Here is an 18,959-nt window from a genome sequence, read left to right as displayed (position 1 = left end):
AATGCTTACAAAACTTGGGGAATGGCCTTCATGGGTTATGGTGATTGAAATATTCATCATTGTCCAGCCAACCTAGTCATGAACACCTCTTAAATCAGATAGCATGATGTTCATACCATAGACTTGCTGCTCATCATAAGCCATCTTGTATAATCTATAGGGCTTTTCAATTTTAAAATATACAAGCCTTTCCATTGTGGTAGGACCAGCCAAAGTTGGTGTAGCTTTAAAGATCAAGGCTCATAAACATATCTTGATAAGGATTCAACAGAGGACTTTAATGGAGGTGTTGTAGATGTTTGACTTGAACACTTCCACAGAGTTGGCATATTCCTGGTTCCTTCTAATGAAATATATTTTTTGGTCCTTTACAAAAGGACATTTGGATTAGCAGTTCCTGGTTAGTCTCTCATTCCCTATGTTCAGGGGTCTGGTTGCAGAAGAGCCATCCAATCTGAAAGTTATAAGGAATGAGAAAAGATTTTTCTAGTCTCTTGAGGTTGTCTCTTTATTGGGATGTAGTCCATGCTAAACTTCCCTTGGATTTACAAAGGGGGTAGAAAGAATTCTCTCCCTTTTCCTCCTTTACCTTCTAGGCAGCAGCAATGGTGACTACAAATAAATGGAGTGGCCACACACAAGGTAGGCTTGAAATTAGTCCTTGATGGCCTTTTTTGTTTTGTGGTTCTTTCCTTGAGCTCAGGTATAAAGAAATAAAGGACCTGATGATTACCTTGTGAGTTTGGTAAATGGTTATCTAAAAGGCTGTGACTTCCACTTCATGCTAGAGGAGAAAAACACCACTGTCAGGAGGATGCTGCCATTGAAAGGGTCAAAGAGTCATGCTTGGCTGTCCAGAACATCTTGGTGCAAGTCCCTCCAAGTGCACCGTAATAGAATTAAAATATAAGGTACTCATAATTATAAAATCATGTTTGAACAGAATACCTCCATACTGTAAATTCAAAATTTTCCTTTTAATAAGATTTTGAGGAGTTTATTTTTATTAACATAAGAAATCAAAATAATAAATGAAACAGTAAATTCCTTGATAATCAGAGTCAAGACAAAATGGTGTTCTATTCTACTGGACTCTCTAATAGCCTCTTGGACATATTCGCTTGTCATCTCAGAAAAACAGACTCACTGAATTTCATTGTTAGAAAGAAACTGGTTCAACTATTACCTGAATGAGAATTCCCCTTATAAGATATCTAAAAAGATCATCCAGTCTTCTTAAAGACTTCCAAGGAGAAGCAACACATCATCTCCTGGACAAGTTCTTTATAGTTTAGGACACTTTTAGGAAGTTCTTCCTTATATGAAGCCTAGATTTGTCATCTACCCATTGATCCTAGATCTGCCTTCTAGACCAATTCTTCTTCTTTAAAAAATATTTTAGTTTTAAAAATATTTTTCCATGACTACATATTTCATTTTTCTTTCTCTTCCCTCTTCCCTTTTCCCTCCTGGATCCAATAAGCACTTCCATTGGATTATACAAATGTTATCCCTTATACTTATTGTAATAGTGAGGGGGACCTAAAAAGGGAAGGGACCAATGAACAGCTGTTTTGGGGAACTGAGTTTTGTGTGACACTTCCTTTTTCTTTCCACTGAGCTAAGCATCCTCTAATGGAATCAGTTAGTCTGTTAGACTAGAGGGTAAGTCTACTCTCCGCAGCTTTCTTTCTAAACTTGATGGATGGAAATTCCCCTTCTATTACATAAACTCTGAATCAATTCTGTTATAATTCAAAGTATCTAATTTATTTTGAAAGAAAGGAAAAGGACAGAGGGAAAAGAGGAAGGTCCTTACCATCTCTCTCCTATGGCAACTTTTGAGGGCTTGACCAAAACTCTCTCCAGGGAATATGGCTCTGAGTTCTCCTAAGGGAAAAAACATAATCTCTATTCCAAATGTTGTCTTCAGTTGGGTTTGAAGAACTTCATTCAGTTTAGTTCAGGCAAAGGGATTTGAGATGAGTACTTCTCCCATCCAGCTCCCTCAGAGTCCTAGATAAGAAGAACAAATATTTCTGGCTCCAACTGCCCTTGAATCTTCATGGAACTCTCTCATCCCCCACAGGTCCTGTGAAGGTTCCATTTGCCCCTCCTGAAGCATCTTCTTCAGCTTTCAGATTTTCTTTGCTTTTGGCCATTCCCTTATTCACACTATTTCCATATTATTCATTTTTGTAGTAAAGCAATCTTTTAAAAACAAAACCCCAAATCATATATCCATATAAACAAATAGGAAGTCATTTGTTTTTCTTCTGTGTTTCTATTCCCACATTTCTTTCTCTGGATGTGGATAGCATTCTTTCTCATAAGTCCTTTGGCATAAGTCTCATAAGTCTTGAATTGGCAAATACACCAATTCTTCTTCCAGGTTAAAACTATCATTTCCCCATACTCTTACTCTGAAGTCTCTTTTCCAAGCTAAGATTCCTTAATAGATCTTTATATGTCATTTATTATAGACCCTTCACTTTCTGTGTTTGTTTCTAGGCTTCATATTTTCAGTAGGACTCTCATAAACAGAAGAATTTCTAGAAAACAGCAACTAGGATGGCAAATGGCCTCTGGTCCATGCTTTCCAAGGATCATGTAAATGTTGGATTTGGAGAAGAAAGGTCTTAGGAGGGATGGGATGGCTCTCTTTAAGCATCTTAAGGGTTTTTACCTTGAAGAGGCTTAAGTCTTACTTGGCTAGGGCTCAGAGGTTAGAACTACAATGGATAGAAAGTACAAGTTTGTACTTTGTAACAAGTAGAGATATTTAGAAGTAAAAGGGACTATACAATGAGGTAATGGCTTCTTTCTTCATTGAGGTCTTCACTGGACTCTTGTCTAGATAGCAGTTAGATTAGATTGCCTCTGACTTTCCTTTTATCTCTGATATTATGTGTTTTTGAATTATAATTAAATTCTAATATTCTTTCTAACTTTTGTCTGTATATATTTTGCCTCCTTAACTAGGTTGTAATTGCCTTTAGGGAAAGACTAAGCCTTATATTACATTAAATCCCTCAAAGCATCTACCACAGCTCTCTCTCTCTCTCTCTCTTTCTCTCTCTCTCTCTCTCTCTTCCTCTCCCTCTCTGTATATATATATACATATATACAATCCCAATGTAATTTGATGAATGAAAATATAGATATTATTAATATAAAATAAGGAGTTGGCATATGAAGAGAATGATCTCAATTATTTATATGGGTCCATGTGTGTATGTATTCATACATGTGTAAATGTGTGTGTTCACATATATTATATATATTACTATATATGGAACAGAAATTATATCATTGGGCCCAAGATAAGAAAATTTTATGTTCTTGAAGAAGGAAGCCATTTAGAAGAAGATGAAAACTTTGGTTGTTCTCCCTGAGAAGAAATATTCAAAAGAACACTCCTTTTTTTGGGGGGGGGAAGGGGATTCTGAATAATTTGACTCTTTTTTTTTGTAGACTATGCAGTGATCCCTCACCTATTGCAGGAGTTACATTCCAGAGACCTCTGCCATAGGTGAAAATCCATGAAGTAGTGGCATTATATTTACTTTATTTTTCATATATATTTTAAGGCTTTATAAACCCTTCCCACTCTCCTATAAACAACCTTTTCCATATTCTTATTAACCTTTCCCACATTCTTATAAACATTGAGCCAATATGTGCCTAGGATAAGAACCCAGCACTGCATTGGTCACCTTTCATTCCATTAGTCAATAGTGTGCTGTGTACAATCTCACGCTGGCAAATTTGTGCAAGCAGTACCTATAGTGGCATACTGCATTTCCATTGTGTACAGTACAGCATTCATCTGCAAAATCCCATGATATAGCGAAAACTCCATGATACAGAATTAGATAAAAAACCAACAAACCCACAATCCAATGAGGCCACAATAAGTGAACTGGGATATAGCAAGAGATGTATATGCTTGTTATTTCCTCACCTCTTCATCTTTGGCTGAATTAAGATGTCTGGACCTTGACCTTTTGTAATTTGCAACTTTCTACAATAAAATGTCAGTATGGCTCAGATAATTGCTTTCCAGAATTTATTTTTCATTTTTACACCACACAGGAACCTGGGAGGGTTCCTCCCTCCCAGAAGAATGGGAGGGGTGGGGTATTTGATTTTCAAGAGAATCATTTAACCAGATAAGGTCATTAACAAATTGTTTTAAAATTAAGAAATGCTGCCTCCTGAGAATTTCAATCATTGTACTAGCTTAGTGGGGGGTATGGGGTGCTCAGGGAGGGGTAGTATCTCTGGTATGGAGGGCTTGTCATGCCCTCCTAGGGCAGCTCTCCAGCCTCTGACCCACACCTGACACCTGCTTCGACTGAACAGACGGAAGAAACCAATAAGAAGGTTCAAAGGCTGAGAGGGCGATGCAGCGAAGCACTGTGGAGTGCTTAGGGTGTGTTGGAGCACAAAAGACAACACGGCCATCCAATGCAGCTGAGGAAGTCTCCAGGTGTAACAACTTTTCGTGCCACTGGACCCAGGCTTCCAACGCCGAGAGAGTGGGACTGTCTCTGTGCAGCGACTTTTTCACTTAAATCTTCATGCACAAGTGTCTTTGTGCACACTCATCTATCCTAACCCCGTCCACCCTCTTCAAGACCTGCGGCAATGGGGGAGTGACGACGCAACAGGTGGAGGTGACCACTGGCAGTTGTAGTCACGATCCTGAACTTAGGTGGCCCACGGACCAGTGGTTGCTCGGCCCTGTGGGCAGCAGGGACATTTGGCAGCATCCTGGGCTACTGAGCAGCCCTCTCTAGGACAGCACTGCTCACCCTAATCAAGGGAGAGGACTAGAAAAGGTGTCCCAAACATTGCCTGCCCTACAAACACCCGGTCAGCATACCGCGGCTGGCGGGTCATCCCCTTTAAGCGGTCGAAATAAAAGAAAAAATACAAAGAAACTCCTACTAGGAGAATAGAACATCAGGACATTACTTGATAGAGAGAATACCCCAAGACCTGAGAGAAGAACAGCTCTAATCGGTAAAGAACTGGTGCGATATAACATCGACATCACAGCCTTAAGCGAAACACGCTTACCAGAAAAGGGATCACTCAGGGAACCCACCACTGGATACACCTTCTTCTGGAAAGGTAGAGCCTCAAATGAAGACAGAATCCATGGTGTTGGCCTGGCCATCAAGACCAGTTTGCTCAAACAGCTGCCAGACTTGCCTGTGGGCATCAGCGAGAGGCTCATGAAGATCCGTTTGCCTCTCAGCAAAGACCGGTATGCCACAATCATCAGCGCATATGCCCCAACACTGACCAGCACAGAGGAGACCATCGAGCAGTTCTACTCTGACCTGAGTGCCGTCCTGCACTCAGTGCCCACAAATGACAAGCTGATACTACTGGGAGACTTCAACACCCACGTTGGCCAGGACCATGAAAGATGGAAAGGAGTGCTCGGCAAACACGGCGTAGGCAAAATGAACAACAACAGCCTACTGCTACTCAGCAAATGCTCAGAGTTCGAACTCACCACCACGAACACTGTGTTCAGAATGGCGAACAAATATAAAACAACATGGATGCACCCAAGATCAAAACAGTGGCATCTCATTGACTACATCATTGCACACCGGCGAGACATCCAGGATGTAAAGATCACCAGAGTCATGAGAGGAGCTGAATGCTGGACAGACCACCGATGGGTTAGAGCGACTCTTCAAATGCGTATTGCACCTCACCATCCAAAACGCGCCCAGACAGTTCGTGCATTTTACAACGTGAGTTGTCTTAGAGATCCATCTTATTTGCAAACATTCCAGTCCTGCCTGGACAACAAGCTGTCTGCCAAGGGACCACTCACTGGAAGCTCAACAAAGAAATGGAACCAGTTCAGAGACACAGTGAAGGAAACATCAAAGGCAGTCCTAGGCCCAAAACAATGCAACCACCAGGACTGGTTCAACGAGAACAACACTGCTATTGAAGACCTATTGAGCCAGAAGAACAAAGCCTTTATGGAGTGGCAAAATAACCCAAACTCTGCTCCTAAAAAGGACAGATTCAAGTCTCTCCAAGTCACGGTGCAGCATGAGATCAGGAAGATGCAAGACCTATGGTGGGAAAAAAAGGCAGAAGAAATCCAGCGGTTTGCTGATATGAAAAACTACAAACAATTTTTCAGTGCCCTCAAGACTGTCTATGGGCCATCAAAACCCACCACCACTCCCTTGCTATCCTCCTACAGTGACACTCTCATAAAAGATAAAAAAGGCATCAGCAACAGGTGGAAAGAACACTGCAGTCAGCTTCTCAACTGACCCTCTTCAGTCGACCAAAGTACCCTTGACCAGATCCCCCAAAATGGCTCCATTGAACAACTTGATGTCCCTTCTTCAATAGAGGAAGTCCAAAAAGCCATTCAACAAATGAGTGCAGGCAAGGCACCCAGTAAAGACGGGATCCCAAACGAGGTGTACAAAGCCTTAAATGGAAAGGTGCTCCAGGCATTCCACATAGTACTGACCAGCATATGGGAAGAGGAAGACATGCCCCCAGAACTCAGAGATGCCTCCATCATAGCCCTATACAAGAACAAAGGGCACGCCTGTGACAACTACAGAGGCATCTCACTACTCTCCATTGCCAGAAAGGTCCTCGCCCGTGTTATACTCAACAGACTCCTGTCATCTGTTTCAGAGCAGAACCTGCCTGAATCACAATGTGGCTTCCGACCAGATTGCAGCACCATCAACATGGTCTTCATGGTGAGGCAAATGCAGGAAAAATGCCTTGAGCAGAACCTGAGTCTCTACATTGTCTTCATAGACCTGACAAAGGCGTTCGACACAGTGAACAGGGACCCATTGTGGGTGATCCTCAGCAAGCTTGGTTGCCCAGCAAAATTCGTCAAACTGATCCAGCTCTTTTATGTCGACATGATAGGGGAAGTCCTATCTGGTGGAGAGATTTCCGACCGCTTCAACATCTCCAATGGTGTGAAACAAGGCTGTGTCCTCACTCCAGTACTATTCAACCTATACTTCACCCAAGTATTACGACATGCTGTGATGGATCTAGACCTGGACATCTACATCAAGTACCGACTGGATGGCTCACTATTCGACCTTTGCCGCCTGGCTGCAAAAACAAAGACAACAGAGAGACTCATCCTGGAAGCTCTCTTCACAGAGATGACTGTGCTCTCATGGCCCACCAAGAAAATCATCTCCAAACCATTGTGGACAGGTTCTCCACCGCAACAAAACTGTTTGGCCTGACTATCCGCCTCAGCAAAACAGAGGTGCTGTTCCAACCTGCACCAGGGAGGCCAACGAACCAGCCGTGCATTACAATCGACGGCACGCAGCTTTCTAACGTCAACACTTTCAAGTACCTGGGCAGCACCATTGCCAACGACGGGTCCCTAGACCACGAGATCAATGCCAGGATCCAAAAGGCCAGCCAGGCACTCGGGCGGCTGCGCTGCAAAGTCTTCCAACACAGAGGTGTAAGCACTGCAACAAAGCTCAAAGTGTACAACGCAGTGGTGCTCAGCTCGCTCCTGTACAGTGTGAGACATGGACACTGTACCGGAAGCACATGAAACAGCTGGAGCAATTCTACCAACACTCTCTCTGGTCAATCATGAGGATCCGATGGCAGGACCGAATCACCAACCAGGAAGTCCTCGACAGAGCCAACTCCACCAGCATCGAAGTCCTGGTCCTCAAGACCCAGCTACGATGGTCTGGACACGTCATCCGCATGGACCCACAGTAAATACCAAGACAGGTATTCTACGGTGAACTATCAGCTGGACTCAGGAAACAAGGCCGACCAAAGAAAAGATTCAAGGATCAGCTAAAGTCCAACTTGAAGTGGGCTGGCATGACACCAAAGCCACTAGAACTCGCTGCCTCTGACAGAAGCAGCTGGTGAACACACATTAACCAGGCCGCCATCACCTTTGAAGATGAGCGACGTTGACGTCTTGCCGCTGCGCGTGAATGCCGACATCAGGCCACAACCGCACATCCCGTAATAACTGGCGTCCCAGGCCCCATGTGCCACAAACTGTGTGTCTCAGCCTTTGGACTCCAAAGCCACATGAGGGTACATCGTAGATGAACTGCACAAAGGCAATAGTCATTCTCGGTCACTGAGGGACTAATATATATATATATATATATATATATATATATATATATATATATATATATATATATATATATATATATATATATATATATATATATATATATATATATATACTAGCTTAGTGATCCTATGCGGATCACCTCCTCTCTCAGCCTCAATTTCTTCATCTGTAAAATGGAGATAACAGTACCTGCCTCACAAAATTATTATGAAAATTAAATGATATAATATGTATAAACAGCTTTGTAAACCTTAAAATGCTATAGATATGATAATTTATCATGACCTGAGAAAATACATACTACTTTCTATCCATTTGGAACGTGTATTGGCATATAAAATGAGAACAACCCTGGGGAAATAGTATTCTCTTTCTCTTATCAAAGTGATTTACTGGTAAACCTTCACATAGGACATAGAACTGGTACTTATTATCAAGGATTACCATTAAATTATATTGGTAAGACTCCTTACACTTATTTGCATATATTCAGGACCTAGGTTAAACTCTTGGCTTATACACTTACTAGCTGTGAAATGCTAGGCAAATTATTATCTCAGTGGGCCTCAGTTTCCACATCTATGAATTGGGAGGCTTATGCTTGTACTACATATCTCATTAGGTAGCTCATAACTGCCTTATAGGTATCAGTTATACTGCATAATGAAAAGAAAACTGTAAATAGAGGCAGAAAGACCTGAACTTAAACTAGCTTCAAATCTCTATCAAATTGTGTAAACATTGGCAAGGTATTTTATCTCAGTCTGGTTTCGTTTCCTTATCTTTAAAATAGAGGATAATAATGGCACCTACCTCCCATGGTTGTTGAAATGTTAAGATGAGATAATCTTTGTAAAGTTTTATGCAGATCTTAAAATGTTATCATAAGGCTCTCCGGTCCTTTGATCCAGTAATACCACTACTAGGTTTGTATCCCAAAGAGATAAAAAAAAATTGGGAAATATTTTGTTTGTACAAAAAAATATTTATAACTGTGCTTTTTGTGGTGGCCAAAAATTGGAAAATGAGGGAATGTTCCTCAATTGGGGAATGGCTGAACAAATTATCTTCTATGATGGTGATGGAATACTATTGTGCTATAAGGAATGATGAACTGCTTGATTTCTATATGAACTGGAAAGACCTTCACGAACTGATGAGGAGTACAATGAGCAGAACATTGTACACAGAAACTGAAACATTGTGGGTGATCAAATGTGATTTACTCTGCTACTAAAAGCTACGCAATGATCTGGGACAGTGCTGAGGAACTTATGAAAAAGAATGCTATGCACATCTGGAGAAAGAACTGTGGGAGTAGAAATCCAAAAGAAAACATATGATTTATCACTTGTTTATATGGGTTTTAGTTTTAAAAGATTATTCTATTATAAAAGTGAATCATATGGAAATAGGATTTGAGGAAAATATATGTATAACTCAGTGAAATTGCTTGTAAACTCTGGGAGAGGGGAGGGGAGGGGGGAAGGAGACAACAAGAATCATGTAACCATGGGAAAAATTTTTTTTTAAATGAGACTGTTGGAAGGAAACCACTTTGTATACTTTGTATTCTATAAATGGGAATTCATCATCACATAATGATGTCACTTATCTTTCATCATCTTCTCTAGGTCTTACCCAACTAATTACAGAGGAAGTAGATAAGATTTTTTTTTCACAAGGAAATTGAGACAGAGTGAGTAGCTTCCCTAGGATTACAAAATAAATCAGTAAAGAAACTAGATTAAGATCTTAGGTTTCATAAGATATGAAGTATGTTAGTTGAAAGTATGATTTAGTGGCCTTACACCTGCACTAGGTTTGTTAACTATCCTTTCTAGATGAGAAAGAGGGAATTTTTTGGCAGAATTCTTAGAAAATAACTAATACCTTTAGTATGTATAAGAACTAGTCCTACAGTGGATGGAACACTAGGCTTGAAATCATCAAGACTCATCATTTTCATTAGTTCAAAACTAGTCTCAGCTGTGTGATTCTGGGAAAGTCACTTAACCCTGTTTGCCTCAGTTTCCTCATCTGTAAAATGAATTGGAGAAGGAAATGGCAAACCATTCTAATATCCTTGCCAAGAAAACCTCCAAGTGGGGTCACAACAAGTGAGAAAAGACTGAATAGTAACAATAAACTGACTGCTTGGTCTATAACTGCTTGGTCTTTTTAATGGTCGAGTATTACTGATATTGAGTATAGTCATTCACTAATGATTACTTGGAGAGAAATTGTCATCTTAAATGAAAATAATCTTTGGGTAGTAAAACTCTCTTATTCACATTTAGATATCAAAGGGATTATTTGGCAGGCCTATGACTTCTCCGTGACTTCTAATAGAGAGGTATACTTTCCATATCATGGGTGGAAGTAGGAGTGCAGTGCCCCCATGATCTGGAGAATCCCTGTAAAATTTTTTGGTCCTCTCCATTTTTAAAAAATAAAATTATTTATTAAGTTAATTAATTTAGAATATTTTCCATGGTTACATGATTCATGTTCTTTCTCCCCCCTCCCTTCCCCCTCCCAGAGCCAATGAACAATTCCACTAGGTTTTACATGTATCATTGTTACAAAACTATTTCCATATTATTACTATTTGCAATAGAGTGATCATTTAAAGTCAACATCCCCAATCATATTCCCATCAAACTATGTGATCAATTATATGTTTTTCTTCTGCATTTCTGTTCCACAGTTCTTTCTCTGGATGTGGATAGCATTCTTTCTTCAAGTCCCTCTGGATTGTCCTGGATCATTGCATTGCTGCTAGTAGGGAAGTCCATTACATTTGATTGTGCCACAGTGTATCTGTGTACAATGTTCTCCTGGTCTGTTCCTTTTGCTCTGCATCAATTCCTGGAGGTGGTTTCAGTTCACAAGGAATTCCTCCAGTTCATTATTCCTTTCAGCACAATAGTATGCCATCACTAATTTGTTCAGCCATTACCCAATCAATGGACATCCCCTCATTTTCAAATTTTTTTTTGCCACCACAAAGAGCACAGCTATAAATATTTCTGTACAATATTTTCCTTTATTTTCTCTTTGGGGTACAAACCCAGCAGTGGTATGGCTGGATCAAAGAAAAGGCAGTCTTTAAAAGCCCTTTGGGTATAGTTCCAAATTGCCTTCCAGAATGGTTGGCTCAATTCACAACTCCACCAGAAATGCATTAGTGTCCCAATTTTACCACACCCCCTCCAACATTTATTACTTTACTTTGCTGTCATATTGACCAATCTGCTACGTGTAGGGTAGTACCTCAGAGTTGTTTTGATTTGCATTTCCCTAATTACGACAGATTTAGAACACTTTTTCATGTGCTTATTGATAGTTTTGATTTCTCTATCTGAAAATTGCCTATTCATGTCCATTGCTCATTTATCAATTGGGGAATGGCTTGATTTTTTGTACAATTGATTTAGCTCCTTATAGATTTGAGAAATTAGACATTTGTCAGAAGTTTTTGTTATAAAGATTTCCTCCCAATTTGTTGCTTCCTTTCTAATTTTGATTGCATTGGTTTTGTTTGTATAAACCTTTTAATTTAATGTAATTAAAATTATTCATTTTACATTTTGTAATATTCTCTATCCCTTGCTTAATCTTAAATTCTTTCCTTTCCCATAGATCTGACAGGTATACTATTCAATGTTCACTGAATTTTTTAATTTTTGTCTTTTCGTTTTATGAGATGTTTATAGTATCTTATTGAAAATTGGGCTAAGTATTTAGTCATAGATTATATGTAGGTAAACATTAAGTTAAAATACTATATTTTTAATTTAAAAATTAAAAAATTTATTTATAATAATTTTATAATAATATACATAATAATATATAATATATAATAATATATAAATAATTTAAAAAATTTAATGACCTAGGAGCAGACTTTCATTTTTCTTTAGGGAATCATATAAGGATTTTGCCTTTTCTCATATAATGGCAGAGTCTACCAGAATGCCTTTTTAACAATAATCCTACCTAACTCCTTTGCTAGATCTTGGTCCAGGTCATGACTGCTAAGGGTAAGTGTCCTCCAGGGTCCTGTCTCTTTTCCATCTATACTATATCATTTGATGCTCTCATTAGCTCTCATAATTTCAATTATCCTCTCTATATTAATGATGCTAGGTTCTATTTATCCAACTCTAAACTCTCTCCTCAGCTCTAGACTGACATCTCCAGCTACTTTTCAGATATTCTGAACTGGATTTCCAATAGAAATCTTTTTTTTTTTAATTAATTTATTTTTTATTTATTTTTTAATTTTTTTAAACCCTTACCTTCTGTCTTGGAGTCAATACTGTGTATTGACTCCAAGGCAGAAGAGTGGTAAGGGCTAGGCAATGGGGGTCAAGTGACTTGCCCAGGGTCACACAGCTGGGAAGTGTCTGAGGCCAGATTTGAACCTAGGACCTCCCATCTCTAGGCCTCAATCCACTGAGCTACCCAGCTGTCCCCACAATAGAAATCTTTAACTCAATGTGCCCCAAACTGAACTCATTATCTTTTCCCACAAAACTTCTCTTCTTCCTAACTTCTTTATTACTATAGAGGTTACTACTGTCCTCTCAATTATATATCCTAGGCTTATACCATAGGTACTTCCTCAACTCCTCACTCTCATCCCACCTGACTCCCCATATCCCAGTCTCTTAGCATCTCCCTGAAGGTGGATTTGCTTTACAAAAGGAGTGCCTTTTATCCTCCCCTTTTTGGGAAAATGATAGATATGAGTCATGGCTTTGTTATGATTATAACAGTTGAGGGGAGAGGAGAGGGGAAGCCAAGCTCCTTCCTGTAGCTTCAACTGGAAGTAAAGTCCTTGTTGCCAAGAAAGTAAAGACTTGTCAAATCCTATTTTTTATACCTCAAAACCATCTCTGTTATACTCTTTTTCTCATCTGACACTGCCACCATCCTGGTATCAACTGTATCACCTCATACCTGGACTATTGCAGTAGAATTTTAGTTGGATTCCCTACATCAAGTCTCTCCTGACTTCAATTCATTCTCCACCCTCCTATCAAATTAATCTCCCCAAAGTGCAAGTCTGACCATCTCTGTATTCAATAAATTTCCATGATTCTTTATCATGTCTAGGATTAAATATACAATTCTCTCTTTTGCATTAAAAGCCCTCACAGCATAGCTTTCTTCTATCTTTCTAGTCTTCTTATACCTCTTGCCTTTATTTATTCTGTGACCCAATGACATTGACTTCTTACTCTTCCTTTCACAAGACACTTCATTTCTCAACTCTAAATATTTTTACTGGCTGTTTCCAATGTCTGGAATGCTCTCCTTCCTCCACCCCTTTTCTCTCTCCTGGCTGCTTTCAAGTCCTATCTAAAACCCTCTCATCTATCAGAAGTCTTTCCTGATTCCTCTAAATGTTATTGTCTAGGTCTTATTTATTATTTCCCATTTATCTTGTATATATTATGTTTATACATAGTGGCTTCCATAAAGGGCCTAGAATACTGTAGGTCCATCTTATCCCATACTGTATCCTCCCATCATTTCACACTGAGATAAGGGCATTCTTTCCAGGAAGATAGTGAGGCTTCTCCTACACAGAGGTTTTCTACCTTGATTGTCCCAAGGCACTCAGGTGTGAACTATTCAAAACTATGCAAATCCTCATCCACCTCTTTTTCAAATAAAGACTCATAGTTCTGCAAGAAAACTGAGTTTTGAGCCTCCCATTTTTCTGGAGAGACCCTGCTACAGACTTAGGAGTGTTTTTCCTGTAACACAATGGTAGCTCTAAATCTTGGGCAAAGGATTTGGGGCAGTTTTTGAAACTCCCAAGCAGCATGGCATAATTGCTGTATTTAGAACCTAGGAGTCAACTTACATACTTAGAAATGAACTGGTCCTACCTGGCGCAGAAAAGAATGGGTCCTAATGTTTAGATTTCAGATAATACAGTAAAAAAGGCAAAGCTCATGCTTGGGTAGATCATAGGATTTAGATCTTGAAGGAATATGCACCCTCCATTGACACCTCACCCCCACGGGAAGCAAAGGGGATGGGTACAAGGGTAGCCATAACTGATTTTGCCATGCTGTGCTCCCACAAGTCCTCTGAGCTCCTTGGACTGGGAGTAGAGAAGGAGCACCTGGCTTAGACACCTGTCCACTAGCCAGGGCTCAGGATGCTGTAGCCGTATAGAGGGTCTAGTACCACTTTGGAGTGCCTTACAGGGCAAGGCGGAAGGAGGGGGCGTGGCTTGCACTCTGGACCAGACCTCCACCACCTGGTCGGGGTGCCTGGATGTTTGCTAAGAATCGGCGCTAGGACCAGGACAGTCACACCTGTTGGCCACTGATTACTGGGGCGGGCCGGCACCCAGCGAGTGTGAATGAGCGAGCAAGGGGCGGTTAGGGAGTGACTGTGTCTGGGCGTTTGGAGAGAACTGCTCAGGCAGGGCCGGGCAGGGTAACGCCACGCCGGGCCGGGCCGCCGGGAGCCCAGCAGCTCTCTCTACTCCTTTCCTTCTCCCCCGAGCTGTGTGTGCCTTGCGCAGACCATGGCGGAACTGCTGCGGAGCCTGCAGGATTCCCATTTGGTGGCGCGCTTCCAGCGCCACTGCGGGCTCTACCCGGCGCCCCTGGAGGCCCCCCAGGAGCCCGCCGCGGGCTCCGGGGACGGAGCGCTGAAGCCAGCCTCCCGGCATTCCCAGGCGGTCAACGGCAAGGGAGGCCGGAGCGGCGCCTTCCCGCAGGTAATATCTCGTTCAGGTGTGCGGAGAAAGAGCGAGAAACCTAGGGAAGGAGAGGATGGGAAGTCCCACTGTGCCCCAGGCCAGCGGGCTAGGCGCCTAGACAGCCTAGCAGGGACACGCAGCTGGTCCAGAGGCTTTCATCTCCGTAGGGATAGGCATATAAAGCCAGCTAGTTAGCTACCCCCTCGGCCACTGCAGAAGATTGAAATCATTCTGGGCAGGTCGGGTGGAAAGGGACCAAACTCAGTGTCTCGGCCTGGAGGTGCTAGTAACACCCTACCCTCTGCTGGGGGCAGGGAAGTCGACCTTGCTCCTTTGTTTTTTACAGAAAAAAATTGTTCCGGGCTCTCCTACATCCGAGCACAAACCTTACTGACTTGCTTAGGGAGAATTATTCGTAGCATCATGGGATTTGGAACTCAGAGAGATCTTCGAGATAAGCTGGTGACTAGAGAGCCTAGATTCTAGTGTAAGCCCCCTCATTTTACAGGTTAGAAACCTCAGGCCCAGAGAGAGGTTGATAGTGTCTTCCCCCATCCCATGGTTATAACAGATGCACCTGTTAGGGTCCGCCAACCCCCCCCCCCTTAATCAGCGCTAGACCTTAGGTGTTAACTTTGCCCTCCCTTTAGGCTTAAAACCTTCCAGGGACCGTTCTGAGGTCTGTTCAGGACCGACAGAAACTGCTCTCTTTGGACAGGTTAGGTTTACCACTTCAACCTTGTAAAACAGACTGAAAGCCCGTCTCTGCCCTTTCACTCTCGGGACTCTCATCACATAGCTTTTCAATAGATGCTATTTAAGGGGAAATGCGCTCGTTTTCTCTTTTTGCTGGGTTTCTAGTGTGTCACAGAACTTGCTGCGTTCTTGCCTGGGGAGCCGCAGTTAGGTAACACTCTTTTGTCGAGACAGTGCCCAGGAACACAGACTCAACTCTAGTGCTCCTCCCCAGAACTGACACATCCTGCAGCTAGTTGTCAGCCTGCCAGGGATGCTGGTGGGAGCTGGTCTGCCTGAATGTGATTCGCAGTCCTGCTAGGGCTGGGTTGTAGCAAGTCAGTACAACAGAAAGATGCCATTTGGGCACTTGCAGTAGCTGTGGTCACCCAGGGAAAGGTCAGGTAGGTAAAAGGAGAGTGCAGCTGCTATTTTGTGCAAACTGCAGTTTACTATTCATGCAGCTTTGGGAGGAACAGGTGTGTGTGTGTGTGTGTGTGTGTGTGTGTGTGTGTGTGTGTGTGTGTGTGTGCACTACCAAGAAATAGATGACAAGTCTTATGCCTCTATGTACATGGAATAAGTTAGGAATTCTAGTCCCTGTTTGTGGGGTTTTAGAACTTTTTTCAGTCTTGACTGTGATTTATTTGCTCATCTCTCTAGGAATTCTTCCTGTTTGTAACCTTACTGTGTCTTTCTCCCTGTTACCTTTAGAGTTTTAGCAGCCTTGAGAGAATTGTTTTTTTTTCTTCATTTTTTCATTTCACCAGACCAAAAAGAAATAGTACACTAAAATGACTCCATGTATTTTTAGGTGTATCGATCGATACTTTGCCTCACACTTTGAGGGGAAAATAAAGCCTGAAACCTTGAAAACTAGAACAATTTCTTGACTCACTCTACATATACAGTGTCCCAAGAGTCTTAGGGCAGTTTTTAAGCTTGGGGCACCCTGTATTATCTCATTTGAGTAGAAACCTGTGGGGTAGGTACCATGGATATTATTATCCCCATTTTACAGATGAGAAAATGAGAACTTGGGGATTTAAGTGACCTGTCCGGTCACATGGCTCAAGTTTGGGTGGTAAGATTGGAACCTAGGGATTCTTTTCACTCTAACCTGCAAATCTTCCTATAAGCACTTTAAGGTTTACACAGCAACCTGCATGCACTATCTCAGGTGAACAACAGCTCTATAAAGTAAATGCTATAGCAGTTACTATCATCATTGTATAAATGAAGAAACTGACACTGAGAAAAGTTAGATGCTTTTTCCTCCTGACCCCCACATGGTTTCAATTAATGTTAGACATAGAATTTATACCCATGTAAGTCTAATTCATTTCTAGTAGGAATTGTTTAAAGGTACTTAAGAAATACTTGTTGGAGGCAAGGATGGAATATACATGTAGGACAAGGATGGAATATACATGTAACTTCTATTACTGGGGTGGGTTAGGATTGGGTGTCGGGGTTTGAGACTGGTAGGTCACTTGAACTCAATTCTGAGCTATGGTAGAGCTATAGCTCTGGCATCAATGTAGTTGCCTAAGGAGGAACAAACCACCCAAAGTTGGAGACAAAGCAAGTCAAAGCTTCAGTGTCAGTCAGCATGGGGATCAGCCATGAGACTGGACATGAACTTCCAGCCTGAGTGAGATGAGGAATTGTTGTTTTGATCATGTCTGACTCTTTGTGTCCCCAGTGTGTGGGGGGGGTTCTTGGCATGGATATGGAATGATTTGCCATTTCCTTTCCCAGCTCATTTTTACAGATGAGGAAACAGAGGCAAACAGAGTTAAGTGACTTGCCCAGTTATATAGTTATTAAGTGTCTGAGGCTGAATTTGGACTCAAGTCTTCCTGATTCCAGACCCAACTCTGTCCACTGGACCACCTAGCTGCCCACTGAGATGAGGATATCCAGTCATCAAACAAATAAAATACTTGTTGATTGATTGATGATAGAAAGAGCATACCAGTAGACATGCAGGAGGATATTAATTTTACTTAATTTCTAGCTCTACTGTTAACTTGCTATGTGATTATTTAAGTCATGTAACATCACTGGATCTTATCCTTCCAGCCCCTGTTATAAGAATAAGGTTGAACTACAGCTTTAAGCTCCCTTCTCATATTAACATAAAATGATTTAAGCCAGTGGAGTTTGAAGAGGATTGATGTCTTCCTATTATTTCATTCACCTCTACTTAGATGAAGACCCTTCTGAAAGGAAACTGAAGAAGAGTCTCCAAGGCAAGTTAGGTCCCTGACATTGCTCATAATCTATTCAAGGACAATTCTTAATAATGCTATTTCAGATTTTGTCTTCCATTCCCTTTTTATTTTGCAATCTATCTAGCAGAGAAGTACTCTTCAATGTCCCCACTATTTGCATAGCTGGGATTATTTGTGTAGGATGAGTGTCTAGGATTTTCCCATGTAATGATGTTGCCAACAAAGTTATTGACATTGTTTGTCTTGGTGGCTGAACTTTACCTGATCGTTCATTCGTTGTCTGTTTGTTCGTTCCTTCCTTCCTTCTATCTTAGTACCAACTCTAAGGCAGAAGGACAAGGACTAGGCAAATGGGGATAAGTGACTTGCCCATGGTCACACAGCCAGGAAGTGTCTGAAGTGAAATACTAATATTAATTAGGAATCCAAATTTGAACCCAGGTTTCCCAGACTCGAGGCCTGGCTCTCTGAGTCACCTAGCTGCCCAGTGATATTTTTCTAAGAACAAACAGACAAAAGAACCTTGTGATCATGAGTGACTTCTATCTTTTGACCATCCTAGGTATTTCTTTGAACCTCTTTTTATGACCTATGAAAGAGGCTGGACTTTAAAATTCAGTGCAGGTCCTAACATTTTCAAATGAAGGCAAAAATGTGAGAGTATTATAAAACCAATAAGAGAAAATATGTTCTCTGTATTTTGGTAAGGTAATCTTAAGCAGGAGGGGAACGGAGAGGGTCGAAGTTTGTGAAAGATGAAGGGAAAGGCATTAAAGACTATTATAGGAATAAAAGTATTTCAAGCAAAATTTGGCAATTAAAGTGATTATCGAAAAGAGAATTAGAATAGAAAATCAGTATTGTACTAAGCTTTGTTCGGTTTGAGGAGAATTAACAGATGAAAATGTGTTTTTTTAAGTACCTTTAAAAATACATTGCAAATAAAACAAATATATTTTAATTTCACAACAGAAGTTTCATACTCCTGAGACTGATGATACCAACTACTGTATCTATCTGTGAGAGGTTATCTTTCCCTTCGTGGGGAGGGGGGAAGGGAAAGAATAGGAAGACTTTCGTTTGAATTACTTGAAAT

At 41.1% G+C, this 18,959-nt stretch overlaps 1 protein-coding gene across 1 annotated transcript in view; it reads left to right on the top strand.

Annotated features, from left to right (window-relative positions):
• The first annotated feature begins 14,418 nt into the window (after window positions 1–14,418).
• SGPP2 (sphingosine-1-phosphate phosphatase 2) overlaps window positions 14,419–18,959 on the top strand; it is a 148,604-nt gene continuing 144,063 nt past the window's right edge. Inside the window, exon 1 of the mRNA XM_007502205.3 lies at window positions 14,419–14,909. Coding sequence (XP_007502267.1) covers window positions 14,715–14,909 — 195 coding nt within the window. The 5' untranslated portion in view covers window positions 14,419–14,714. The remainder of the gene's footprint in view (window positions 14,910–18,959) is intronic.

This window comes from Monodelphis domestica, chromosome 8, assembly GCF_027887165.1.
Source record: "Monodelphis domestica isolate mMonDom1 chromosome 8, mMonDom1.pri, whole genome shotgun sequence".
Taxonomy (NCBI): Eukaryota; Metazoa; Chordata; class Mammalia; order Didelphimorphia; family Didelphidae; genus Monodelphis; species Monodelphis domestica.
This window is presented reverse-complemented; position numbering and strand designations above follow the sequence as displayed.